Source organism: Tenrec ecaudatus, chromosome 1 (assembly GCF_050624435.1).
Source record: "Tenrec ecaudatus isolate mTenEca1 chromosome 1, mTenEca1.hap1, whole genome shotgun sequence".
NCBI classification, from domain to species: Eukaryota; Metazoa; Chordata; class Mammalia; order Afrosoricida; family Tenrecidae; genus Tenrec; species Tenrec ecaudatus.
This window is the reverse complement of record NC_134530.1, coordinates 219,470,012-219,496,891: the sequence shown is the minus strand read 5'-3', so window position 1 is coordinate 219,496,891 and position 26,880 is coordinate 219,470,012. Positions and strand designations below refer to the sequence as shown.

General features: G+C 53.2%; 2 protein-coding genes and 1 non-coding gene across 3 annotated transcripts in view; all 3 read right to left on the bottom strand.

The window, feature by feature from the left end:
* Positions 1 to 3,711: 3,711 nt before the first annotated feature.
* On the bottom strand, positions 3,712 to 7,321 carry SHISA4 (shisa family member 4). Its single transcript, XM_075528856.1, has 5 exons — positions 7,150 to 7,321; positions 6,639 to 6,810; positions 5,753 to 5,886; positions 4,382 to 4,549; positions 3,712 to 4,191 (listed from the first exon to the last, which is right to left on the bottom strand). Exons 1-5 carry the CDS (start codon positions 7,220 to 7,222, stop codon positions 4,145 to 4,147), a joined length of 594 nt encoding a protein of 197 aa, XP_075384971.1. The 5' UTR covers positions 7,223 to 7,321; the 3' UTR covers positions 3,712 to 4,144.
* A 12,890-nt stretch (positions 7,322 to 20,211) lies between these two features.
* Positions 20,212 to 26,880, bottom strand: part of IPO9 (importin 9) — a 46,074-nt gene continuing 39,405 nt past the window's right edge. Inside the window, exons 17-24 of the mRNA XM_075528834.1 lie at positions 26,647 to 26,775; positions 25,590 to 25,865; positions 25,129 to 25,295; positions 23,206 to 23,339; positions 22,461 to 22,583; positions 21,991 to 22,092; positions 21,763 to 21,839; positions 20,212 to 21,366 (exon numbers count right to left, since the gene is read on the bottom strand). Coding sequence (XP_075384949.1) covers positions 21,256 to 21,366; positions 21,763 to 21,839; positions 21,991 to 22,092; positions 22,461 to 22,583; positions 23,206 to 23,339; positions 25,129 to 25,295; positions 25,590 to 25,865; positions 26,647 to 26,775 — 1,119 coding nt within the window. The 3' untranslated portion in view covers positions 20,212 to 21,255. The remainder of the gene's footprint in view (positions 21,367 to 21,762; positions 21,840 to 21,990; positions 22,093 to 22,460; positions 22,584 to 23,205; positions 23,340 to 25,128; positions 25,296 to 25,589; positions 25,866 to 26,646; positions 26,776 to 26,880) is intronic.
* Positions 23,536 to 23,670, bottom strand: LOC142437721 (small nucleolar RNA SNORA42/SNORA80 family). The gene has a single exon (XR_012782247.1). It is a non-coding gene; the product is annotated as a small nucleolar RNA SNORA42/SNORA80 family (small nucleolar RNA).

Genomic DNA, 26,880 nt, shown 5'->3' with positions numbered 1-26,880 from the left:
TCCTCGCAGTCTGGCTAGAAGCTTTAGGTACTTCCGCTGGTATTCCCCCATAGTCTGCCCATTTTACAGATGAGCGTCACCGTCATCAGGCAGCTGGTATTAAGGCACAGCTTGGGACTTCAGCCTGAGGTAGCCCAGTCCTCCCACCCTTTGGAGAAATCAGACCAGCGCTGGTGCCCCAGGAAGGCGGTGGAAGCCCAGACAAATGCTAACAGTCAGACCTCCGGAGCTTACAGCAGCTTGTCACCTTGGGAGGCCCTTTCTAGGGACCTTAACCCACAATGCAGTGGTGTTGGGGCAAGGCATTGGGCTGCTGACCCAAAGGTGTGCAGTTCAAACCGACCAGCCCCCAAGGGTGGGAGGATGAGGCTGTCGATCATCTTCCAGCCTTGGATGGGGTCGATGGCGGTGGGTGGGGTTGGATTCTCCCCCACACCCAGCCGGGATGGTATTATCATCTCTGAACCTCACTTCCCAGGTAAACCCTATTCCATGTAGGGGGCGGGGCTGCGGGAAGGCAGCCTCCTACCCCAGTTCAGGCCCCGGCCTAGAGGGCACCCGGATCGCAGGAGCGCCGCGCCCCCTGCGGGCGACCAAGTGCCAGGGCCACTGCTCTCCGCGGAGCCTGTGGGAGCGGGGATGGGCTGGACCCGACCCTGCGGACACCCAGGGGGCTGCCTCCCATTGCCTGCAGCCCGCGGCGTGGAGCGGAGGGAGCCCAGGGCCACCCACCCTCGGGGCTGCCTCGGGGCGCACGCAGCTCGCCGCCTCGGATCGCTGAGCCGGGGCCGCTCGTGGGTGCGCTCTGCGGACTGGGCACCACCGGGCCCCCACGTTCCCCGCTGGCCGGCTCTCCTTACGAAGGATCGATTCGTTTCTAGCGCGCCCCCCTCGCCGAGAGAACGCGGGGCTTTGCCCCGAGGAGCAAATGATTTGTCCGAGCTGATGAGTTTGGACTCAAATGCGTGTCCATCCTACCTAGCTGGGAGAAGCCCGGGTCTGGCGTCCGCAGCGTCCACCCGGAAGCCGCTCCCGCTGCCCCACGCAGTCCTGCCTCCACGCTCCCGGGGTCACCATCCAGTCTCCCAAGCCCTAGGGGCCCGCACCCAGTCACATCGCCAGCTCCTGCAGGGAGAAGCGCTTTCCTCCTCACAAGCGAGGGCCGCAGCCCCGGCGCTGCTGGCTGCCCACGCCCAGCCCGACTTCCTTGGGACCCTTGGGACCCCCAGTTGTTTCAAGGGGATAGAATGTGGAGCGGGTCAGACCCTGGTCCTGTTCTCAGCCCTTCCTACATCACCTTTCTAGTCTCCTCCTGACCTCCCTTCCCAGGTGGGCTCCATGTCCGCCCTCCTTCCTGCTCGCCTTTTCTATGACCCCAGTTATATTCCTTAAACCCCTGCCACGGCTGTCTCCCCACATGGGAACCCCTACAACCCCCTAGAGCTCTACCTCACCGGCACCCCAGTTCACTTGTCCCTGTAAGAGGAAGGTCTCTCTGCTCCAGTTGGCCTCCACATTCCCTCAGCCTCAGTCCAGCAATGCCTCACATACCAAATGGGCTCCCCAGAGGGCAGAGGCCATCAGACCCAAGGCCATGCCCTTGGAGGGAGCTGCTTTGATTTGGGAAAGTTCTGCTGGAGGGACAAGGTGACCCTAAGGATCAGTTATAGTCTTGGAGTCACCTGGACCCTGTGGACTGTCCTTGTTCCCCTGGTGATGAGCTCCTGAGATGGATTTTTTCTGGGGAGAGGGGAGGGATGCAGGAATGTGATGCTACAGATCCCTAAGCCACATGAAAGCCCCATTCTGCCAGCTCCCCACATTTTTTTTAGAATGATGTTCTTTTACGTGCTTTGCAGAGTTAATTGACAGGACATATTGGAAAAGTTCCAATATGGTGGCGGTAAGCAAAACCGACTAGGTGTCAGAACACTCCAGGTGCCACCGGCTTGACCTCACCCTCCCCGGGAAAACAGGACATAGCTGTGGACCCATTTTGTCCCCGCCAATGTCAGCTGACCGTCCCTGTCAGAGCCAGGGGCCAGATGATGTTACTGGCAGGCGCAGCTAATTTGGGGCTGAGTTAAGGCCCTCTGACTTTGCCCCTGAAGCAGCTGACCTGGGCGCTCCAGCCCTCAGCAGGGAGAGCAGAGCCTGTGGGGGTGGCAGAAGGCCCTGGGGGCACAGTCAGTAGGGTAGCCGGTTCAGAGTCCATTTGAGAGAGGGTATAGGAGCCCAGAGGAAGAAACCTGAGGGGCAGGGCTGGCGCCCAGGGTGGAGGCTGAGGTGAGTGCAGAAGGCAAAGCAAGGAGCCTGGCCTCAGAGGGGCTTGGAGAAAGGAGGAGAGTGGGGCTGCCAGTGGCTTTGCCAGGCTATGCTGCTACCTGTCTCTTTAAATGAGAAACGAGATGACTGGCGCCTGCCAACTTCTATTGGCAGGCACAGGAATCGCATCCCAGGGAGTAGGGCTGGGGAAGAGGGGCTGGCTAACCTCCCTCCCGAACCAGCCCAGATCACCTCTGGGCAGAATTGGTGGGAGAAGGGGAGGATGAAGTCATGTCCTCGTTGCCTGGCCTTTGGGGTGGGGAGGCACTGACGGGGGTCAAGAGGGCCTGAGGTCTTAGGGAACAGACCCCTGAAGATCCAAGGCAGCTAACAGACGTGCCTTGTTCAGCCCCATCTCCAGCCCTAGGACTCCTGATAACTGACCGGAAACAAGGACTGACAATTTCATCCACATTACACCCCACCCTCTGATACAGAAGGGGCCCTAGTGTTGCAGTGGGTTCCCTGTTGGGCCGCTAACCGCAAGGCCAGCAGTTTGAAACCACCAGCCTCTGTGAGGATGAAAGGTGAGACTTTCTACTCCCCATACAGATTGAGTCATGGAAACCTAGAGGTGATTCTGCCATCCTACATGGTTGCCGTGAGTCAGAATTGACTCAATGGCAGTGAGGTTTGTGGTAGAGGAAGGAAGTGAGGTGTGGAGAGTTTCAGAGACACGCCCAGGGTGGCATGAGCCCAACTTCGGATCTAAGTGTGCCCAAACGAGGCTGCCAGGAGGTACACACTGCGCCCACTACTAATTGGGAGGTTGGCAGTTTAAACTCACCATAGAAGGAAGGCCTGGCAACTGCTTCCAGAAACATTACCGCCCAGAACCCCCTATGGGGCACAGTTCTCCTCTGTAACCCCCGGGGTGCCACGAGTTGGAATCCATGCAGTAGCAGACTTCACTGTGGTTGCTGGCAGGGAGTGGAGGGGCGCTGCCCTCACACAGGTGGCAGTACCTTCTCTGGTCTAGGAGGCCTGACTGCTGGTGAGCGCACCCTCTATCTTTAAAAAACAATACTTGGTGCCACCATGCGGTTTCCTTCTTGTCATGACTCTATTACCAGGTAGAATTGGCCCTGTGGGTGTCCGAGACTGTAACTCTCTATGGGAGTAGAAAGCTTTATCTTTTTCCCACAGAGCGACTGGTGGTTTCAAACTGTTGACCTGGAGGTTAGCTGCCCAATATAGCAAAGTCCACTTCATCGGCTTTAGGAGTTGGTCCAAGGACCCTCAGTCTGGGGCTGCTGTGCCTGTGGCCCAGGTGGCACCGTGCCCCAGCCCTGCTGCCTGCTTGCCTTTTGGACACCCTGGGAGTGTGGCCCTGTTGAAGGCAGAGCTACCAGGTGGGATAGGTCCAGGGATGGGCAAGACTTGAGCTTTGTTTTTACAGCTTTAATCCAGCAGCCCAGAGGGCCAGCTAGTGAGAAGACTGTCCGGGACGCCCCCAGGGCCTCCATCTCATCCCAGAGCGGGCACAGAGGAGGCCCAGCTTTCCCGCTGGGAGCCTGGGGCTGAGGGACGGTTTGAGGGCAGGGGCAGTGACCCAGGCAGTGCTCGCCCTCTCTGCACCTCTGTAAAAATAAGTCCATCCATCCGGAGCCCTCCCCACCATCAGTCATCGCCTCCATCCAGTGCAGCTCCTGCTTCACTTCCCTGCACCTCTGTCCCCACTGGACCCGGAGCTTGGCTTGGTCTGGGGCCTGGTGACAGAGGCCCCCTGCCCGCCCCCAGGGTCAGACACAGATACAGGATGAAGGCATCTCCCAAGGTTGGTGTCCCTGTGGGGGCGGTGGAAACACACGGCGGCTCTTCATGCTCCTGGGTAGGAGGGCTGCGTTGGCATATAGGGGGGAGGAGCTGGAAGTCAAGGAGACAGAACTGAGGTCAGTGATGGCCCCGGCAAACAGGAAGCCCCCTGGCCTCCTCCCCACTCCCACCTTCCATTGCCCAGGGAGTCTTGGAGAGGGAGGGAATGTGGGGGATGGCACAGAACCAAGTGGGTTCCCGAGCATGGGGGGGAGGAGCCAGGGCCTGGGTTCTGACTTACCTGCTGGGTTGTACATGGGGGGCCCGGCCGGGTAGAATGGATACTGTGGGGCTGCACCACTGGGCGGGTACATGAAGCCAGGTTGTGGGGGTGCAGGGCCAGCTTTAGGGTCCTGGGGGTACGGGTACATTGGCTGCACAGGAATGCCTGTCATGGGGATCTCCTGGCCTAGGGGGGGAGGCAAGGATGAGCACTCATTGTTGCGGTTTCTGGGGGGCACCTCCTCCTCCTGTCCAGGCAAGCCCTGTGTGCCCAGTACACCCATCCCCCTCAGTAGATGCTGGTGACTCCCGGAGCCAGAGAGCACAGTGGCCTGGGGAATGGCTCCCTTGGACCTGCAGAGGGTAGGGTAGAAGTCTGAGTGTCTGAGTCCACCAAGCTGACACCCATGGGGTCCTGCTCTTCCCACTGAATCCCCATATGGTGTTAATAGTCCTCGGGCCCCCACAGGCTGGGGCAAATACATGCATGTCAACCCTAAAGCACACACTCTGTGGCACACCAGAGCACGCCCCATTTACACTCACTGCTACAGGTCCCACGGTTCCCTGGGTGACTCAAGCACAAGTACAGTGCTCAATTACCAGCCAAAGGTTAATGGTTTGAACCTACCCAGAGGAGCTGCAGAAGACAGGCCTGGCTACCTGCTTTCCCGAAGTCACTCCCTTGACCGCCCTGTGGAGCTGTTCTGCTCTGCACATGTGGGTCACCGCCATGAGTCAGGACAGAGACCCACTGCACACAGGCTACTCCCCCTCCCTGTGCACAGTTGAACATTCATATATATATGTGCACACTTGTATACAGTCCCATGTTGACTATGCCTCTGGGATATCCAAAGAGCCCTTGTGGCATAATGGTTGTGCATTGGGCTGCTAACTGCAAGGTCACCAGTTCAAAATCACTAGCCACTCCTCTGGAAAAAAAGAAGGGGCTTTCTACTCGTAGTCTCCAAAATATAATAATTTATAAATTATCAAGGGTTCGTGAGGGCAGAAGGGGGAAAAATGAGGAGCTGATACTAAGGGCTCAAGTAGAAAGAGTTTTGAGAATGATGATGGCAACAAATGTACGAATGTGCTTGACACGATGGATGGATTGTGATAAGAATTGTACGAGCCCCCAATAAAATGATTAAAAAAAAAAAAAGAGTGGCAGCCTCAGAAACCCACGGGGCGGTTCTGCCCTGTCCTGTAGGGTAACTGTGAGTCAGCATGGACTCGGAGGCAGTAAGTCTGGGCTTATAAGCAAACGTGTGGGTTTCCATGTCGTCAGGAGTGAGACTAGACAGTGCACACTACTAAAGAACTCAGAGTCTGGAGCTCTTGGGTGCCCACCATGAGCCCCAGCCCAGCCCAGGACGAGGGGTACCTTCAAAGGGGCTCTGCAGCTGCTGGCGGCGGCGGTACAGGTAGCAACAGGAACAGAGGAAGCAGCAGATGGTGGTGGCAACCACAGCAACAAAGAGGATCACGGCAGAGGCGATGCCCGCTATGGTCTTGGGGCTTTAGATAAAGAACAGGTCCTCTCACTCAGGAAGAGGAGGGCTCCTCATGACGGAACCCATAAACTTCTCCAACTCATGGCCAGCAGGGGGCCCCAGCACGCAGGGGTTGGACAGTCCCTGTGGGGCCCAGTCCAGTGTCGGTCCAGTGGAGACCTCCACTTCCCAGAGGGCTCTGCTGCCTGACAGGCTAATTTGAGGCATGCTGGGATTTGTAGTGCTTCCCCCTCCCTGATCGGTCCTACACCTTCAACTCAATTGATTAGATTTACAACATGGTAGCCCTGGGAGGAGCCTTGGAAATTAAGAGGGCCATCCTTTCCAAAGCTCGGTGAAAGCATAGCGCTCTCCGCAGTCCCCTTCAGAATGAAGTCATTCTGCCAGCCTCTCACTTTACGAAGCGGAGGCAATGACCCGTAGGAGGGCAGAACTGGGGATGGTCGCACCGGTAAGGAGAAGTGGCCTGGGAATCAAACCCAACTCTCCTGCCTTCTTGCCCGGGCTTTCCCCAGAAGCTGCACCCCTCCCCCTTCCACAGGTCAACAGGAAGAACCTGAAGGCACTCGGGTCGGCCCGAGCCCCTGCACTGACCGTCGGCTTCCACGGGCCCGCTGGCGCCCGGGGCTTCAGCTGGGAGTGCGCAGGTGGAGGGCGGAGCAGAGGCAGGGGCTAGGAGGGTGGGCAGAAAGGCCCCGAAGGCCCCTGCCCCGAGGAGGTGGAGGAAGGGGTGTGGGTGAGGACGCGGGCGCCCACCTGATGGCCAGGCAGTGCTTCTGCTGCCTCTCGGTGATGAGCAAGGTCAGGTCCCTGCAGCAGTACCGCTGGTAGCAGGTCCCGCAACAGAAGGTGAAGAACTCGCAGTCGAACCCTGGATGCCAAGAGCCATTCCGGTCCAAGTACCACAGGCAGTCCTCGTTGGCCAGCGCTGCGGGCAGGGGTGGGGGTACCCAGTGGTCGCCATGCCAGTTCACCTCCAGCGGGTCCCAGTCCCACGCTCCCGGGGCTCCCAGACACTGGTTGGAGGGTGGGGGTGAGGCGACTGCCTTCTGGTCTCCACGTTGAGCGTATCAGCCCCCCAGAAGCCCCTTCCTAGGCGGACCCCGCGCCCCAGGGTCGGCCCCCCATGGCCCAGCCCCTCTCTACTTCCGCTCCCTGCTGACCCCCCAGCATCTAGGACGTGCGCGAGTCTCCTTCGGAGACCCTCTAGCCCACCGCTCTCCTCTCCTCCAGCCCCCGCCCCCCGCCACGCTCCCCATCCCCTTACCCAGGGGAGCCCCCAGCACCAAGAAGGCGATTGCAGCGAGCGGCGCAGCCCGGCAGAGCCCCGCGGGGGGCATGGTGGGGGCTGGGCGGCCCGGCTCTGGCCGTCCAGGGAAGGGACGGCTGGACCGAGGGGCCGGCGGGAGCTGCGGCGGCGCCCAGCGCGGCCAGCCTCGGGCGCGTCGCCCGCCTCCTCTGGGGGCGGGACTAAGCGCTGGCCAGCGGTAACCCTGCCCGCGCCGCGCACCGCCCAAGGCCCCGCCCACCGGCCCCGCCCAGCCACTGGGGCTCCGAGGGGCGCCCCTCACCCAGCTCCCGTGCCCCGCGTGCTCTGTCACCCGCTCCACGGCGTCTCCTCCCTTCCGAGCCGCCCCCCTCCCCACCCGCCGTGGCTTCATCAATATGTCAGCCCCCTGGAGCCCTGGTCCCCGTGCCATCTCGAATGCTTAGGCACCTGGGCCGACGCTGGCGGGCGGAGCAGGACCTTCCTGGACTTACTGGCTGGGTGTGAGTGTAGAGTAGCCGCTGGTAGTCACCCCGCCCCCACTCCCAGAACACAGGCACCCATTGAGAGGCAGCTCAGAGCGGCTTTGTCCCCCAGCCGTGCCCACAGGCCTGGCCCTGCCAGCTGCACTGGCTCCCTGAGATGGCCCCTTCCCTCTTTGAGTGGACAAGGCTGGCTCTCACCAGCCGGAGGCCTCCCAGCAAGGATGGCGGACCCTTGGCTAGTCAGCCAGCCGCTCCAGCTCTTCAGAAGAGCACAAGTTAATGGAGAGCTGTAAACCTAACTAGGAAGGAGACCCAAAGCCTAACCTAATCCTCAACCAGTCTGGCCTTTCTCAAAGCGCTTGGGCATCTCCCCCGTGTCTGAAACGCTCAAGTACACGAGCCTAGGGAGGCTGGCAGGCTCCATTTCAGATAGAGAAACCGGGGCTCAAGGAAGTAAAAGGGCCTACTTAGGTAATTAAAAGGCAGCCTGGTGGCATAATGGTTACACCTTGGGCTGCGGCCTGCAAGGTTGGAAGTTCAGAATCACCAGGGCTCCTAGGGGAGGAGCCTGCGCTTTCAACTTCTGTAAACAGTCTTGGAAACCCACAGGGGCAGTTCTCTCCTGCCCTTCAGGGTCCCTGTGAGTCAGTATTGACTTGATGACCTTGAGTGAGAGGTGATGCAGCCAGTAAAGAGCAGAAACAAAACTGGGCCCCAAGTCTTCTCCATCTATCAGGAGCCCGCTCTCCAACAGTAGATGGGACAGGTAACGAATGTTTCTGTGAGGTTGATTTGGCAACGGAAAGAAAGAAGGCAAAGGTAGGAAGCACTTTCAAAGGTTTATTTCAGAGCTCCGGGGAGAGTAATGGGATGGGAGCATCCTGAGCTTCCGGATGAGGTTCACGGGGACCCCAAGTTGAGGCCCCTCGAAGTCACACTGCCCAGGAGGGAGGTAGAGAGTTTTACAGCCCGGGTTCTGGGGGGAGCATCTGAGGAATTTTCCACTGTAACTTTGGGATCTGTAGGTCCTGAGCTAAACAACAGTGTTCAAAGTTATCTGTAATGGTTAGTCTTCTGCACCTGGGCCTGAAGGCCCCCCAAAGGGGAGGAGGAGGGGGGAAGGGGGTCTGGCCACTCATAGAGTCCTTGGCATGTTTTCACCAGCTCCATCTCCTAGCCCACCTGCTCAGCTAACTCCTGCTTCTCTGCCTGACAGTTTCTAGTATTCTTGGCCGACAGAAAGGAGCTTTAGGAGCACTATGGAATAAAGTTTGGGCTATTAACCTCATTGTCAGTGGTTTAAAGCCACCAGCTGCTCTGAGGGAGAAAGAGGAGACTCGGATCCTGCAAAGATTTTTAGTCTTGTGAACTCTAAAGAGCAGTTCTACTTGTGTCATAGGGTCCTCATGAGTCAGAATCAATTCGATGACAGTGGGTTTTGTGTGTGCATGTGTGTGTGTGTGTGAGAGAGAGAGAGAAACCAAGACCCCTCCCTGGGGGATGGACAACAGAAAAGGGGGTGAAGGGAGACGTCGGACAGGGCAAGATATGACAAAATAATAATTTATAAATTATCAAGGACTCATGAGTGAGGGGGACGCGGGGAGGGAGGGGGGAAAAAGAGGACCTGATGCAAAGAGCTTAAGTGGAGAGCAAATGCTTTGAAGATGATGAGGGCAAAGAATGTACAGATGTGCTTTACACAATTGATGTATGTGTGGATTGTGATAAGAGTTGTATGAGTCCCTAATAAAATGTAAAAAAAAAAGAAAAGAAACCAAGACCAAGGGAACTAGGACAGTGCACAGAAGACCCAACAAAATCCCAATATGTAAAGAGAAGGGACCCATCGTGGGCCCTTGCAGGCTCTAGCTCACCCATGTAAGGATTAGGCAAGTTCCCGCCCCAGGAAGTTGCTGGTGGTCTGACGGGTTGCTTTAGGACCTTCATTTGCTGATGGGCATGACTCAAAATGAGAATAGCAGCAAGAGTCTACTAATAATTGAAACCTGGAATGTATGAAGTATGAATATAGGAAAATTGGGTGTCATCAAAAATGAAATGGAATGCATAAAGATTGATATCCTAGATGTTAGCTAAATGGACTGGTATCGGCCATTTTGTATCAGATAACCATATGGTTTACTATGCTGAGAATGACATAATTAAGATGAATGGTACATTCACTGTCCAAAATGGACATTTAAAGATTTATCTTGAAGTACAATGCTGTCTGTGATAGGATTTTATCAGTCTGCATTCAAGGAAAGCCAACAATACAACTATTATTCAAATATATGCACCAACCACTAAAACACCGAAGAAACTGAAGAATTCTACCAACAACTTCAGCCTGAAATTGATCAACCACGCAGTCAAGATGCATTGATAATGATCAGTGACTGGAACCAACGGAAGGCACTGTAGTTGGCAAAGGTGGTCTTTCTTGATGCTAGCAATGAAGTTGGAGACCACGACAGTTTTGCAAAATGAACCATTTGTTCATAGCAAATGCTTTTTTCAACAACACAAAAGGCGACTGTATGCACAGACTAACCCAGGTGGAACCCACAGGAATCAAATTGACCATATATGATGGAGGACACAATGGAGCAGCTCAACATTAGTGGCTAAAACAGGCCAAGGGCTGCCTATGGAACAGACGATCAATTGCTCATATTTAAGCTCAGGTTTAAGCAGAGGAAAATGAGAACTGGTTCATGAGAGTCAAAATACAACCTTGAGCTATCCCACCTAAACTTCAACATCGTCGAATGAACAGACTTGCTGCCGTGAACCCTGCTCAGAGAAGACCTGAGAAGCTGTGGGAGGACATGAAGAGTATCATTCATGAGATCAAAAGGTCATGAAAAAGATGGGAAAGAAAGATGGGAAAGAAAGAAAAGATCGAGGTGGATGTCAGAAAAGACTCTGACAACTGCTCTTAGCTGTAGAGTAGATAAAGCAAAAAGGATGAAGTCAAAGAGCCGAACAGAACATTTCAAAGGGCAGTTTGAGAAGACAAAATAAAATATAATGAAATGGGCAGAGACCTGGAGTTAGAAGATCATGCTCAGCTTGCCTTAAACTGAAAGAACAAAAGAAAAATTCATGCCTTGAGTAGCAATACTGAAAGCTTCAATGGAGAAAATATTGAATGATACAGGAAGTATCAAAAGAAGTTGGAAAGAATACATGGAGTCACTTTACCAAAAAGAGCTAGTTGACATTCCACCATTGCAGAAGGTAGCAAGAACCAATGATACTGAAAGATGTTGTTCATGCTACACTGAAAACATTAGTCAAAAACACGGCTCCAGGAATTGAGAGAACACCAATTGAAATGTTTCAACAAGCTGATGAAGCACTCACTCATCTATTCCAAGACATCTGGAAAACAGCAACTTGGCCCACTGACTGGAGGAGATCCATGTTTGTACCCTTTCCAAAAAAAGGTGATCCAACAGAATGATTAGAGTATCTTCAATATCACATTCAAGTAAAATGTTGCTAAAGATCACCCAACAATGGTTGCAGCAGTACACTGACAGGAGCTTTCAGGGGCTCAGGTCAGATTCAGAAGAGGACATGGAACAAGGAACATTACTGCTGATGTCCAATGGATCTTGGCTGAAAGCAAAGAATACCAGGAACATGTTTGTGTTTTATGGACTATGCAAAAGTATCCGACCGCATGGAGAATAAACTATGGATAGGCCTGGGAAGAATGGGAATTCCGGGCACTCAATTGTGTCTGGAAACTGTACAGGGATCAAGAGGCAGTTGAGCAAACAGAACGAGGTCATACTGCAGGGTTTAAAATCAGGAAAGGTGTGCTTTGTGGTCGTATCCTCTCACCGTACTTGTTCACTCTGTCTGCTGAGCACATCATCAGAGAAGCTGGGTTATATGAAGAAGGTGGCATCCGGATTGGAGGAAGGCTATTAAACACCCGTGATGTGCAGATGACACAGCCTTGCTTGCTCAAAGTGAGGATTTAAAGCACTTGCTGGTGAAGATCGGGGACTGCAACCTTCAGTGTGGATTATGACTCAGTGTTTTAAAAAAAGAGCCAAATCCTCACAACGAGACCAAAAGATAACATCATGATAAATGAAGAAAAGATTGAAGTTGTTAAGGATTTTGTCTGGCTTGGACCCACTGTCAGTGCTCATGGAAGCAGCAGTCAAGAGATCAAGGGACGCATTGCGTAAATCTGCGTAAGACCTCTATCAAGTGTTGAAAAGCAAAGATGTTACTCTGAGAACTAAGGTGTGCCTGGCCCAACCGTGGTATTTTCAATTGCCTCATGCATGTGAAAGCTGGAGACCAAAGAAGAACCGATGTTTGAATTATGGTCTGGCAAAGAATATTGGAAGTACCACGGGCTTCCAAAAGAACAAACAAATCTGTCTGGAAAGCAGTACAGCCAGAATGCTTCTTAAAGGCAAAGATGGCAAGACTTCATCTTCCACACTTTGGACACGTTGTCATGAGATCGGTCCTGGAGAAGGGCTTCGTGCTTGGGAAAGGTGGGCCAGTGAAAAGGAGGGAGGCCCTGAGCAAGATAGACTGACACTGCGCCTACAACAGTGGGCGCGGGCACAGGCAGGACTCTGAGGGCAGCGCTTCGTTCCGTTGTACCCATGGTCTATGAGTTGGAACCAAGTAGGTGGCACCTACCAGCAAGGCTGGCAGGTGGCAGAGCCCGCCCTCTAACATGAAGGAGGGCCATTTGTGAAGGCTGCCCCTCTGACCCGCACAGGTGGCCCCAGCACTCTCAGGACATTATCTCTGCGATGTCACATAGCCTTCCTAACGGCACTGGCTTGGAGTTGTATTAGTTTGGAGACTGATGCACAAAACAGGGATTCGAATTAGGTTTTGTTATCAAGACCCAGGTTCTGCTGCTCTGCCTCCTGCCTGGAAACATGTTTAAAAGGCCTCGTGCTGTGCCCGGCACAGGAGCATGTCCTCAGGGGAGCATCCCGCCCTGCTCCTGGTGTCGCAGCAGGAGCCTGCACTTGGAGGGAGGCAGAGGGTAGCTCCAGTGGAAGCTGGCCCAAAGGGGGAGGACTGAACCAGGGCTGTGACAGTTCGGCTGGTCCGGGGCTGTGGGAGGAGTGCACTGTTAGGGCACCTCAGTGTGCAGGTGTGTCAGGAGACAGCAGGGCCTGGGCTTTCCTGAAGCCCTCTCTGACCTTTCCAGACCTGTGTCATGGAGCCTTGATCCCTGTCTCTGGCCCCTCTCCTTCTGCAATTGCACCTCAACTCACCTTGTGGTGTGAGTTAAGCTATTCCAAGATATTGGAGGAACGTCACCCAGGAAAGCCCTCTGGGCAACTCTCTGCTTCCCCTGCGAACAGGTAATGCAAGTTCTCTCCCTCCTGGTCAAAGGTAATCTCATCACACCTTGGCTAGGGAGCTGTGGATAGTGTGCTTCCTCCTGGCATGCCACAGCGGGGGTGGGGTGGCGTGGCCGAGCTCTAGAAACTTGGTCATGTTGGTGATAGGAAGACCTGGGTGCTGTGTCCCCGGGTAAACCACCTCTCCCCTAAATCAGAAAGGTGTTCCGGGGCTTGCTGTCATTTTGTTGTAAATGCAGGTCTGTTTGTGGCTGTGAGAGATCTGGGGAAGAGGGTCAGGGACACTGGGGTTCAGACCCATGAGGATTCAAGGAGCCTGCTTCCCCACAGGGATTTCTAGGCACATCGCTGTAGGATTGTTTAGCTCTAGGAATAGCAGGCTTCTAGTTTGCACCGTGTTCAGGGCAGTCTCAGGGGCCAGCAGCCCAGGGGAAGCAGGGTATCCCGGCTGGCATCTGAGAGCAGCCTTCTACTCAGGAACAGTGGGGGCTGTAGGTGCCATGGAAGTCGCTGGCAGCCAGAGTCCAGCCCAGCCAGTGGGGCAGACAGGGGAGGGCCAGGTTATCTTTAAATGGTACCTTGCTCAGTCTGCAGCTCTGCCAGCTGGGCAGACAAGTGTTATTTTGGGCCTTGAGGGTAAGGGAGCAGGAAGGCTGTTTACAGCTCTTCTAGGCACCACAACCCCTCCCTCTCCTGGCCTGCTTTGGAAACCGTGGCCTCCAGCTGGCCTTGTTCCCCGAGGTGAGCTCCACACCATTCTGGTCAACCGCCTACATAGCCGGGGGCTGGTCAGACACAGGTCTTTCTTGCAGAGCCCAGCTTCCCAAGGGGAGGCTTGGTTGGTAAGAACATTAGATGGAGATTAGCCGAATACTAAGTCACTGGATTACTTGATAGAAGGCACTGTGATGTGCTTTCCATTATACTGACTTACTTAATCCTCATAACCACTTCATGAAACAGATCCTAGTATTACACCTGTTTTGTGGATTAGAAAACCCAGAGCATTTGCTCAAGGCCACCCAGCTGGAAACTGGCAGTGCTGGGAGTCGAACCCAGGCAGTCTGGCTCGAGTTCATGCTTTTAACTATTACCATATATACTCCTGTATAATCACACATTTAATGCAGCTTTTGTGGTAAACTTTGGTGCCTTGGCTGATATTTTGGTTGGCTTATACTTGAGTATATAAGGTATATAGACACAAATCCTATTCTGCCCCTTAATGGCTTGGCAAACTTGGGAGAAACCACTTAATCTGTCTGCACTTTGTGCTCTCGACATGAAGTGGATCATGGTTTGGGAGGGGCTCCCTCATCAGAGCTGACAGAGGCCCCTGGATTGAACAGGCCACAGGGAGTGCCTGGGGGAAGCCCCTCACCGCTGTGCTCTGGCTAGTGAGTTACCACATATCACTGAATTGGAAGGGCAGCTCCCTGGCAGCCGAGGACCGCTACATTTCTTACAAATGTAGTCAGCTGGTGAGGAATCTAGCCCTTGTTAGTTTGCTTCCCCTTCCAGGATCAAGGAAAGGTTCTGCGATAGAAATGCACTGGGGTGGGCACTCCAGGCCTCTGCCTACCTGGGCCCCCCTGATAAAGCCTTTCCCAGGGTGCCTTGGTGTGCAGGCCCAGCCCCCCACCCTCCCAGCCCTTATGGAGGGAGGTCAGATGTTTAGTCATCCCTGGAGGCTGCCAGATTGCTGTCTTGCCACACCACAGGGGCGGGCCTGCTCCCTGCTGCTGTGGACAATGGATTACTTCTCCTGAAGCTTGCAACCATTAGCTTGGTTCCTGTAGGCGGGGCTTACACCCTGACAATGGTTCCTATGGAGATCCAGCTGCCATCCTGACTCTAGGATCTGCCCATTATGCCACACGTGTACCCCAATCCCTCCTCTTCCTATTGCGTGGATACTCCTAGATTACCCCTTCCATTACTGTATTACCTATAGCACAACCCCTTCCTGTGATGTGTCTTCACCTATAATTAGGGGACTTGCATGCCCCCAGAGAATATAAAAGCCTTGGTTAACATTAAATCTCTCTCTCCACGCGGACCAAGCAGGGCTGAGGTGAGCATGCTACCATGAAATGTGTCGGACTCCATTTATTTCAATATTTTACTTCTATCTCTCGTTCTCTCTGTAACTTTACTATACTCTTTACTTATTATCGCTGTACAATTGCACCTACTGGGCTCGTAATGTTAGGGGCTGGCTTCCCCTGGCAAGCCCGCATTCCACATTGTCACTTCCCTCAGAGGCCTCATCTCCAGACTCCTTCCAGGTGGTGGCGGGTTGTCCCAGTCACTGCAGGCCTTGCAGAATTCTGCCCCCTACTAGTTGAGCCCCTCTTTTCAACTTCCCCAGAACCCCAGGCCAGATTTCATATCATCCAAACCTTCCCTGCAGTGACCCGAAGTCCAGCTGCCCTTAGGCAGTCTTGCTCTCTACCCTGATGAAAGGAAGGCAAGCCAAAGCATTTGGGTCTGTTCTTGGAATAAGGGAGGGGAAAAAAACAATCTAAGGAAAGCAAATGAACACATCAATAATTCATAATGTCCCACAGAGAAAACATGGAGAACCCATCAGGTGGAGCACCGGCCACTGTCTGCCTCGACCCTCTGCTCCCCACGGCAGAACTGTAGCCCATCTGCAGAGTTGTCTTCTCAAGGGCTCACCAAGCCCCTAATTCAGCAGCTGCATCTGTGAAACAGTCTAATCGTGAGTCAGGGAGAGTGAGCCAAACTTAGCTCCCAGCTGTGGGGGTGGAGTGGAGGCACACTGTTCATCATTTGAGGGGCTTTAAATAAGTCCTCTTCGCTTTTTTATTTACAAGCCTGTGAGGCATTAATCCTCATTTTATGGATGAGGAAACCGGGCTTGGCGAGGACAAGTCTCCTGTACTGGCTCCTCGCTTTCCAGCTTGTCTGGGCCTTCTGGCCAGGTCAGTGGTTCGTCCTTCTTCCCGCAGGACATTTGCTATGAAACCACACAGAGAAGTCTGAACGACCTAGCGTGGTCTGCAATGTTGGGACCCCAAGGCAACCCGACCCTCGTCAAGAGAACCGGACTGCGAGGGTCCTTGTGAAGATGACTGATGTCAGCCTGTGCCACCCTACCAGAGAAACGGAGCACACATGTCGGTGTCTTAGTAACACCTGGCTTTTGGCTGCTTTGTCACTGGAACCCGGATCCAGTCATGGCTCCAAGACCTGTAGGAACAGAGGGCTTCCCCACAGCGACAGGACTCAGACTGCAAAGCCTAGCCTCTGGGAGGGGCTCCCATTACGGGGAGAAACGAGGCCAATCCCTCAGTCACCAAGTCCCCTCTCCCACTGCCCCCCAGGGACCGCTGCCAGGCTTCACCAACCTGAGCAGGTCACACACATGTTTAGCATTTGAGTGGTCTCCCAATGAGCTCTCCTGACACCCCTGATCATCTTGGCTCTCTCTCCAGCTTCATCGTCTTGCCGGAGACGTCCTCTACTGCAAAGTCCTAGCCCACCGCATCTGTCTAGACATGAAATCCGAACTCCAAACACTCATCCCTATCTAGTCTATTCTGACTCGGAGTGACCCCACAAAGAGTTTCCACGGACCAGAGGGGGAGACAGATGAGGCTCCCTACTCCTCTGAAGCGTTGGTCTCGGAGCCCAGAGGGACAGTTGTACCCCCTCGTCCTCCAGGGTCGTGAGCTGGGATGGACCCGATGGCAGAGTGAAATAAAGGAACAGAGCCTCTTCTTTCTCCTGCTAGAAATAAAGCCCCGACCAGACGCACTGCCATCAATTCTGACGCATGGCGAACCTGTAGGAGAACTGGCCTGTGGGTTTCTACTCCCTATGGGAGTAGAAAGCCTAGTCTTTCTCCTGAGGAGCATGTTTTTGAACTGCTAACCTTTCCATTAGCAGCCCACTGCATAATCACAACACCACCTGGGCTCTACCCTGCTAGAAATAGGGGGGCAAGACAGGTACATGGTAACAGTGCAGGCTCATGGGACTGGAAGGCGCCTACCATGACAGGTGGTAGGGACTATCTCCGTGCCTGTGTAGAATCCCCTTCAAGGGCTATTTGGTGGTCTAAATGAGTTGACTGGTTTGGGGAGTGACTGGCATTCAGTACATGCTCTTTAGTCTGCTACTTCAAGGGTCATCTCTGTGGCCCTTGTTCTCACTGTTCTGCCAGCTGGTGTCTGGGTGGTACACATGGTTTAATACGCTCAGCTGCTGACCGGGAAGTTGCAAGCCCAGCCCAAGGCACCTTGGAGAAAGGCCAGTGATCTGCTTCCGAACCCAACCCAGGCATCGAGGACCCTGGGGACAGTGCCTGGCCTGTGAGCGCCCTGGGACCTGCAATTGTTCGGTCTGCTTCTTTCAATGTTTTCCTTGGTCTGTGCTCATGTTATGGATTAAACTGTACCAGTCCTCTTTGCCTAGGGGTCTAAGTTGCGAAATGGGCTGGGTTCTGCTATGCTAACAAGCCACGATTGGTGTAGGGTGTGTCCTGAGTGAAATCTTCAACAAAACAGGGGATTAAGTGGACACAGATGGGATATGGGAGCCAAGCCACAGGGTCCCCAAGGAGTCCAGTAAGAGACTGAGGAGCCCAGGGCCTTCCCCAAGCACTCAAAGAGAAAGGTGGCACCCTGAATGCTGATGTCCAGCCTTCTATCCAATGAGAAAGTACAGAAAAAGTGGCAAAAACCAAGCCCACAATGCAGTTCCTTGACAAAGACGGGCTCTGAGTCAGTGCTGGCAGTTGTCATTAGCCTCTTATGGCACAATGTTCGCTCCAGTGTCCTGCTTCCTTCCTTTAAATGGTGTGTTCTTTCCCTTCCCTTCCACAATTCAGGTTCTCTCCACACTGATTTTTCTCAAGGTTCGGAGGTGAGCACTAACCAGACCTCCCCGCTTTCTAGGACTTCTGCCGGGTACAGGGTACCTATGATGCTCTACACCCCGTCTGCCACCTCAGCCCCAGATCAGCTGGGCTTTCTGAAGAGACAGACAGGAAGAGGGCCCGGTGCAACAACTACTTAGTGCTGGCGCACAGCACTGTGCAAGGGGCACAGTCACTGGTCTTCATCGACTGAAGCAACTTCTTACTGAGGCTGCCCATTTTTTATAGTTTGTGAAAATGTCTGGATCTTGAATCATCAGTCTTCCCAGGGGTCTCCTATTGTCTAACAATTCAACCAGCATTCCTCCCTTATCAAGTATTTCTTTTGTAAACAGACTTAAATTCTTTTTGGATCAAGTGGAGCATTAAAAAATTGCCAGCAATCAACCCCAACAATGGGCTGCACTAGTGCCAGGCCAAACCCAACCCAACCCCCTGCCAGGACCAGTAGACAGACTCACAGCTCCCTGTGGGGCGGGGCAGAATGGCCCTGTGATTAACTTTGTGGCAGTCACCCTTCTCCCTGGGAGGAGCTGATTGTGAACTTTAAACCTTGCGGCTACCAGCCTAATGAGGCTACAACACAGAAACAAGGTACCACGAAAGCTCCCAGGCCAGCTACCCATTCCAACAACTCTATGATGTCCGGAGCATTTCCTTAGTCTATGATATTGTTAGTTACAAAATTAGACACTACGAAGCACGTTTGGTCTCATTTGTCCCTGTGTGCAGGATGAACATCTATTAACTCCAGTGACCCATCACTTTTTCAAAAACCTTATTGCTTGGTGTGGCTCCCACTTCCCAGCTGATGCCAATCGTAGGTTTGTGGGTTTCTGTTTTCAGTCTTCTGGTTTCTGTTCCCTTCAGTCTCTAGGATCAGCAGATTCCTGGGAATGTCCTCCCCGTGCCCCCAGCTGCCATCCACCAGGGTCAGAGAAGAGTATCTCGGAGTAAGTGCCATGATTCCTGCCGCCCTTGTCTCAAATGCCAACTCCTTCTATTACCCCCCCGGCCCCCCACGTGCACGAAGCTGTTGAGATTGTGACTCATGGTGACCCCATGTGTCAGAGCCTTTCAGCATTTGCCCTGCCTTTTAGACGGAAGCTAATTCTCTGCTAAAAAGGACACAAAGTGGTTCAACTTTCCGTCAACACCCCTGGCCTCAAGCCACTGATTTTTCTCCACTTTTTAATACTGACCTCTCCCTCGTCGGAAGACTATCCTGGTACAAAGGTGTGTGAGCTGGAAACACAGCATTGCCTGCCAAGACCCTCCGCTTTCATCCACCATGGGAGTCTTTGGGGGGAAGGGCTGCCACCCTTCACCCTGAGTGACACTGGAGCCCTCGCCTTTCAGGGCTCCGTCAAAAAGTCATGCCAAGGAGAGTGGAAAGGGTCTCTGGCAGGGGCTTAGAACCATTTTTGGAAAAAAAAAAAAAGAACCATTTGTGGCACGAGATGGGCTATTTTTCTAACTAGCAGGTCCACAAGAGGCCCGCATCATTAATCTGTCTGGGAGCCTTAACTCTCCCCATCCTGGCACTTCAATACTGCTGGCACAGGAGAACTCTTCTGACACCACCAGAGGCCACTCAGCCTCGTGGACCAGCCTGCTACTCTAGCTAGCAATCAACCCGGATGGTACCACCTCGACGTCCCCAAGGTTGATGCCTGAGCAACATTTTGCCAGGCCTGCTGTCTGTCACTCCCTTTACCAGAGGCTTCGGGGGATGCAATGAGCCAGAGCTCTCGCTAATAGGCACACTCTGTGCTGAGCACACACTTTGACAGGCGGTGCAAGGTCACGCAATGAACATGCCTCCTATTTTGTCTTGGGAGCTGAACACCAGGGACACCTAGTGGCGCCAACTTATGTTGTGAAACTACCCACAGGCATGACTCTGCTACCTAATAGGGGCGGGGATAAGGGTAGGAACCTTCTCAGATGGCATCTTCAGTTTCACCATGTTTCCTCTGGGAGTCTGCAAACCTCAAGAAATCCATGGGTCTGAGTGGTGCCAGCTGTGGGGACTATAAAGAGGGGGAAGCTGGGGTTCACCACCTGCCTCTCCTTTCCTTAAAGGTCTTCATTCACTCCAAACCCACAAGATGGGCGTTCTCAGCTAAGGGAGTCATCATGAAAGCATGGCTAGAATAAGGGCAAGGACAGGCCGAGAGGCATCACATGAGTGCTGTAGCCAACACATGGCAGTCTCGATAGACCCCCCGCCCCCGCCCATTGTTTTCTCTGAAGGGCACCAAAGGCACAGGTGCCTGAGACGCCTTAAACTGTAGGGATGGAATTCATTTGTAAAGATTACTTTACTGTCCTAGAAAAATACAAGTTCCAAATTCGAGGGCTACAACCGAACCACTTTTAGAACTCCTGAGGGAGGGGGGAGTAACTTTTGAATGATCAGATTGTGTGGTAATATGTGAGAGGTATATTAAATATAGTTGGGTGGAGTTAGACTTTTTTCCAATCTTTTTGGTCCCCTCCCCCCTTTTTCTAAAACAGGAAAACCAAATTGCCATCTGTCTGGTGTAATGTGTGTGCAGTCTACTTAAGAACAGCTTGGGGGAGGAGTTGGCTTGTGTCATGCGATGAGGTTAAAAACAAGATGAGTTCCTCTGACGGGAGAGCTGTGTAGTGTTGTGCGATGGGCCAGGGAGGAGGATCCGAGCGGAGGGTTTAGGGTATAGCTGTTCCCACTTGTCCTTACTGTGAACCCAGAGCATCAGTGGTCAGGGGTACAAAGCATGAACTGTCTCTCCAGGGAATCCTATCGGACAGAGCACGTCAGGTGCCCTAAGAAAGTAGAAAGGTCTGTTTCATAATCTGTGCTCCTGACCCCCACTGCCACAGAGTGGATTGACTCACAGGCCGTGCAGGGCAGAGTGGAGCTGCCTCAGTTTCCAAGGTCGTGATCTTCATGGACGCAGACACCGGTGTCCCCCTCCCTCCCGTGGAGGGCTGTTAGGTTGGTGCTGCCCACCTTTTGGGTGGCGGCTGAGCTCTTCCACCCTTGTCACCAGCACTTGCTCCCGTGCTCCCAATGTTCCTGGCCTAGCCAGCAGATGACTTGGGGAAACAGGTAGGGGCAGAGCTGGGGAGGAAAACGGTTCTGAGATGGGATGTCTTTGGGGAGGCCTCTGCTCCAGCATTCCTAAGTGACAGGGCTGGTGAGCTCAGTCTGAGTTGCAGTCTGGGTCAGCCTGCTGCGGCCTAGGGCCAATGGTCAGGAAGCCACTCTAGGTTGAGAAAATGGTGCACCTCCAGGCCGGTGAGGGCTGCAGATGGTTCTGGCTGGGCCAGCAGGACGAGCAAATGCACAAAGCCTCCGAGTTTAGATGCCAATAGTCTGCAGAACCCGCCTCTCGCTGTCATTCAGGTGTCCTGAGAACATGATGTAGCAGGGCTGCTGCGCAAACTGGCAGAGGAAGTCCGTGAGATAGGCCTGGAGGGATGGAGGGAGAGCGGCGGTACTGTGGGCGCCCAGGCTCCACCGCCACTTGGTGGGATAGGCTCCCTGAGCAGAGCGTTCTCTCCATTTGGAGCTAGTTTAGGTACACCCCAAGGATTACATGCCACAGGGAAAGAGGGAAGAGGTTCCAAGGTGGTAGGACAGCTTCTCCCCCAAGGACTTCCACGCCAGGGGCTCATTTGAAAGCTGGCTTTCGACACTGGGCTGAGCCTCGAGCCCCACCCACAACCCCGGACCACTAGTGAGGCAGGAATGCTCTCGAGGCTACTAGGATGAACAATGAATGCATGTGATCCCAGGACATTCTCTAGCCCTGCTGCTATGGCTTGAGACATGTCATGTGGAAGACATCTTTCTGAAGCCCCTCACCTGCAGATCAATCTGATAGAGAGGATCCTTCAGGGCATCAGGGTCATCTTCCTCATCATCCTCGTAGTAATCCTCCTCTGTTAGACACAGCCAACACAAGGAGGGTCAGGAGCGCAGGGGATATAGCTTATAGGCCTGGTCCCTCCCCTTTTTCCAGCACCCCAATCTTGGCACCAGTGTGCAAAGAACAGGTATTTCCCGCCAGTGTCCGCCTTTCCAATTGCTTACCATATTTACTTGTTGCAAGAATGTCGGATAGGAGCTGGCCAGCTAAGCCGTCCTCCTCTTCATCCTCCTCCTCCTGATCCTCCCACATATCATTGGCGTCTTCTACGTGGGAAGGAAAAGCCGTGCAAGTATACTCACCATCTTCCCTCTCTACAGCCAACAGGGCCCCCGGGTGCCTGTCATTCGGCCTGCACCGCCCCCAGGGGGGAACTACCAATGGAGCTTTGAATGGAGGTCCAGAGGTTCTGGGAAGGTCACAGGAGATAAAATGGTTGAGAAGCTCTTGAGATGGACCAAACCAAGAAAGGGAGAGTATATCTTCTCCCGGCTGCCTTCTAGCTCAGCCTCTGTGAGGGAGGCCTCATGAGGCAGAAGAGGTGCTTCACGTTTCCGCTCGTGGTTAGCATGGTGCCAACTGGTGACTGGAAACCTTTCCATTTGATCTGCTAGTTTGAGGGGCCTGGGTGTACCCTGATTCCACTCTGCAGGAGTAGCCTGGTGAGCTGCATTGGCCTCCATGACGTTGGAGAGCTCGTTGATGATCAGCTTGAGGATTTTGACCAGCAAAGGAATGTTTGTCCAGCGCTCAGGGTCTGTAAGGAGAGGGACAGCTTCGTGTCAGCTGGCAAGTGGGCTCATGTTTGGTAGTGGCCCCAGCCCCACCCCTCAGAGTTGTCACCCATCTACCACTGTGTACCACCCTCAGGCTCCCCATCCTCCCTGGGACACTGGCCACCAAAGAATGTGTGAAAGCTAAGTAACTTCATCTGGCGCTCTGAAAGCTGAGAAGTGAGGACAGAGAAGGGAGCTCAGGAATTAATGGTGAGTTTTTACCAGTGAGAAAGCCCTGAAATCGCGTAGCTATACGGAACACAGTAGGTCTCTCTCAGTGATGCTGAACTCATAGTTACGAGGGAGAAGCTCTGCACTACCTGTAAATGACTGGAGTCACAGACCAAGGAGAGCCAGCAACAGACATGCTGACAGGCGCTCCAGAATGAAGCTGGAAGCTAGGGAGCCATGCTTCAGCACCAGGAAAGAACTGTGCATTCCGATCCATTGTTCACTTAAAGCTGTGACTGCTTCGTCAAACCCACCACTAACAACTTTGTTGAAAAGAAAAGCAGCAAATGCTGGTGCACCCGACTTCCACCCGAGATGCCCTTACCCACCGCCCCCCACAGAGGAACCTGGAGAGGAGGCAACAACACTCACTTTTGGCTGACTTGGAGCGGGTGCGGATGCCCTCGTCCATGTTGTAGATCTCCTCGCCCTTCACTCGGATGTCCTGCAGCCGCTTGTCATCTGCGTTGATGCCGTGCTGAAGCAGCTTACACAGCGCCACGGAGCTGGCCCGGGGGATAGAAAAGCTCATCAGACACCACGTGGTGCTCACGCCAAGGGAGGAAGCACTGTGTCCAGAGACCCTCCGCCCTTTGATGGTACCCATGCTGTTCTCAGCTGACTAAGCGAGATTCATTGAAAATGAGACAATGTTCACCAGGATGGTCAATGGGTCTCTGCCCAGGCCAGACCCCCACCCCCCACGGTGCAACCCGCTTCAGTGCTGGAAGCCTATGGGCTAGGAGGCAGGGCAATGGTTTGGGCTACCATTTGCTCTGGCATGGGACACGATGAGAGGCCCATGGTACTGGGCCTGCCATAAATTCAAACCCATGCGCTAATAGGCCCTTTTAAAATAAATTACAGCACTTACAGCTCTTATAACAATCCATACACCGGATGTATCAAGCACATTTGTATATATGTTGCCATCATTTTCAAAACATTTTCTTTTTACTTGAGCCTTTGGTATCAGCTTCTCCCCCCCCCCACCATTATGAATCCCTGATAAATTATAAACTATTATTATTTTCATACTCTACAGCACCCCGTCTCCCTCACCCATGTTTATGTTGTTCTTCACCCTTGTGCCTTTTTCTTTTAAAGGAGCACCATTAACCTTCTTCCCTCTCCCTTAGGGTTCCCAGCTGTGCATGACAGGTACATTTTTCAATCTGGTCTCTGCTACATAATTCTTTAAAAGGGAGAAACCATTCAAGTCCAAGGTTAATTGAGCCAAACAGCCATTTAAAGGTGACTGTAGACTGTTCCCACTCAAGGTTGAAAGATGATTTCAGGACAATGTTCTGGGGCTCCTCCCTTCTTCAAGGATCAAAGTCATTCTGATTCGCAAACTTTTCTGCCTTTTAATCAGAATCCATCTATTGGGTCACTAATCAGAATGCTCAGTAGTTGCTGGCACCACCCAGTTTTACTGGTCTTGTGGCAAGAGAGGCAGGTATCAGACTTGCAGCCAGTTCCACCTATGACCCCTGGGTGTCCTTGTTCTACTGCTCCAGGTGACTACTGGGTAGCCAAATCTTAGGTGGCCACTCACAAGCCTGTAACTCCCCCAGACACTCATCAAACTAGAAGGTACAGCGAAGCTCTAAAACCTTAGGTGAATGGCCTGGATAGGCTCATGAAGACTTACCCTACACCTTTAAACCAAGGAATCTAATCTCATGAGGCATTTGGTGATACCTAAGCAGTATCATCAAATGCACGTTTTCTCTTTTCTCCAGGCCGCTGTTGTAAAATTCCATGTAGCTCTTTATTGGTTATGTTGTCATTCTCCCCTGGTAGAACATTTAGTGATAGCTGTTATACTAGTCAAGTTATATAATGTGGAGCGCATGCAGTTTTCCCGCCAGGAAGGAAGGGAGTCCATTTTCGTCGATGGGGATGGGAAACTTAAATGTTTTCCTGATCAAAGCTAGGCTAGGTAAACAGCTCAGCAGTTGTCCTCACTGGAGGTATGCTGGGTGATAAGACCCAGCAAGGTAAAAGGAAGCTTGTGTTTGATAAAGAGAAGAAGCTGTGAGCAGGACCTGGCGGGGGAAGTATACAGAGGTAGAGTCTGTGGTCAGCAGAGACTCAGAAATAATATATGGTCTATTGGGGATTTAAAAACGGCAGCTATTCAAAAACGCACGCAAACGAGAGAGACGAGAGCGAGAGAGAGAGAAATACAGTGGCAGCTTGATAGGGCAACAAAAAATGGGAGCAAGAGGAAAAGGAAAAACAAAGTCAGCTCAGTAACGACAGGATGCTCACAGAAAGAGGAAGCCCTACCTAACTTTGCCTTCATACTGCCCATAGAAGAGATGCTGTCGGCTGGTCCACTCAGCCATCACAAACTCCAGGGCAGGCTTGCCAGTCGGTCCCGGGAGGCTGCACAGGAACTCTAAGAGCGGCTCCAGCTGAGTGTGCACCAGGTGAGCAAACACCATGATCAGAGACTAGGAGAGAACACAGAGGACGTGTGCTTCCGGAAGCCAGCCCATTTCCCGATGCAGAGGCCTGAGGGAGTAGAGCCAGTTACTCTGCTAACACCCTGTGCTATGAGGGGCCACACCCAGGGTGGGGCATCCCAGAGATTTCCTTGTCAATGCTTCCTGGCCCAGAGATGATCCCATTGGACTTTACTGTGACCAGAAGAGTAAGAGGGGGACAATCACTCTGGATCAAGAGTCTGACTTCCTGTAACCTGTTACCTAGAGGGAGGGAAAACCTAGCTTCCAGGAATGGCTTACCTGCATGACACTGAGCGTCTCTGCCTGCTGCATCTTACTGAGGATGGCACGAAGAATCTGGTCCAGGTTCTCCCCCAGCTCTCGCCCGGCCTTGGAGATGAGGGTGGAGACCAGGCGGCCCACAAAAGCTGCAGTGAACTCAGAGGTGCGGGGATCCAGGAGCTGGCTCACCACTTGCATCACGTACCACAGCCCACTGTGGCCCTGCTCATCGTGCCACTGGGCTACCTGCTCCAGAGTCACTGACACATAGGCCCGCAGGCACTCTCCACCATTCTGGGGACACAAGCAGGGAGTGGCCCCGGGGAAGCAGGATCAATAGCTGGAGGTGGATGCCAGGAGACTCACCTCCTCCCGCCCCACCCCACTCCTAGTCTGTAAAAGCAAATGCTACTCTTGCAGATCTACGAATCACAAGAATAGTGAGCCCCCAGGACCTGTAGGAGGCTCATGCCGCTGAGGCCAAGAATTCATTGTCCACACAAATATTGTGAACATGCACCCCTTTCCTAGTGACCTCAAAATGCACATTCCTCATCTCAAGGGACAGTAAGACATTCTGAGTGGCCTTTATCCTTCATGAGATAAAGACAGAGCGGTATACACTAAGGGTCTTTACCTTGAGACTGCCCAGCTGACTGACTGACACTAGCAAGATGCCAATCTCCACACAGCCAAACAGAATACCGTGTATACTCGAGTATAAGCCAACCTGGATATCAGCTGAGGCACCTCATCTTACCACAAAAACGGCATTAAAAATGTACTGAAAAACTCAGCATATACATGTATACAGTAATTAAGACCTGAAAAGTAGCCAAGTCGCCTCACCCCCGCCCCACCCAGACACCTCACTCTGCGCATTGTACTAATTGTAGCAACAGTCTGGAATGACTCTGCTTGAAAAGCAGACGCAGCTGAGCAAGGTGTCTGGCTCTCAGCATCTAGCCCCTTCTGGGCACTTGGGTAAGTATGACCTGTGGGAGCCCCGTCAGGCTTCTCAGACTAATGGGCAGGGGCGCACACTTCCCTTCTGGGGGCACCAGAGCTCAGGTACCTGCATGGTGGCGTTGTCGTCTGTGTGAAGTGTGCACTGTGCCACGGCAGGGAACGCCTGGCAGATGAGGAGCTGGGAAAGGGGCGGCTTGGTATTCCGCACCACTGTCGTCAGGATATCAATGGCTGTCTGGGGAGCAAAGAAAGGGTCAGCACAGGGGAGTGTCCAAACTAGATCCTTACTAGGTACATGCTCACAGAGAGCGTACTAATGCTGAAAGATAAGACCACGACT

Coding starts and splice junctions, on each gene's coding strand:
- SHISA4 (XM_075528856.1), bottom strand. CDS start 7,222: ATGCCCCCCGCGGGGCTCTGCCGGGCTGCGCCGCTCGCTGCAATCGCC. Junction 6,811..7,149: donor GGTGCTGGGGGCTCCCCTGG/GTAAGGGGATGG, acceptor CCCTGCCCGCAG/CGCTGGCCAACGAGGACTGC. Junction 5,887..6,638: donor AAGCACTGCCTGGCCATCAG/GTGGGCGCCCGC, acceptor CTTTATCTAAAG/CCCCAAGACCATAGCGGGCA.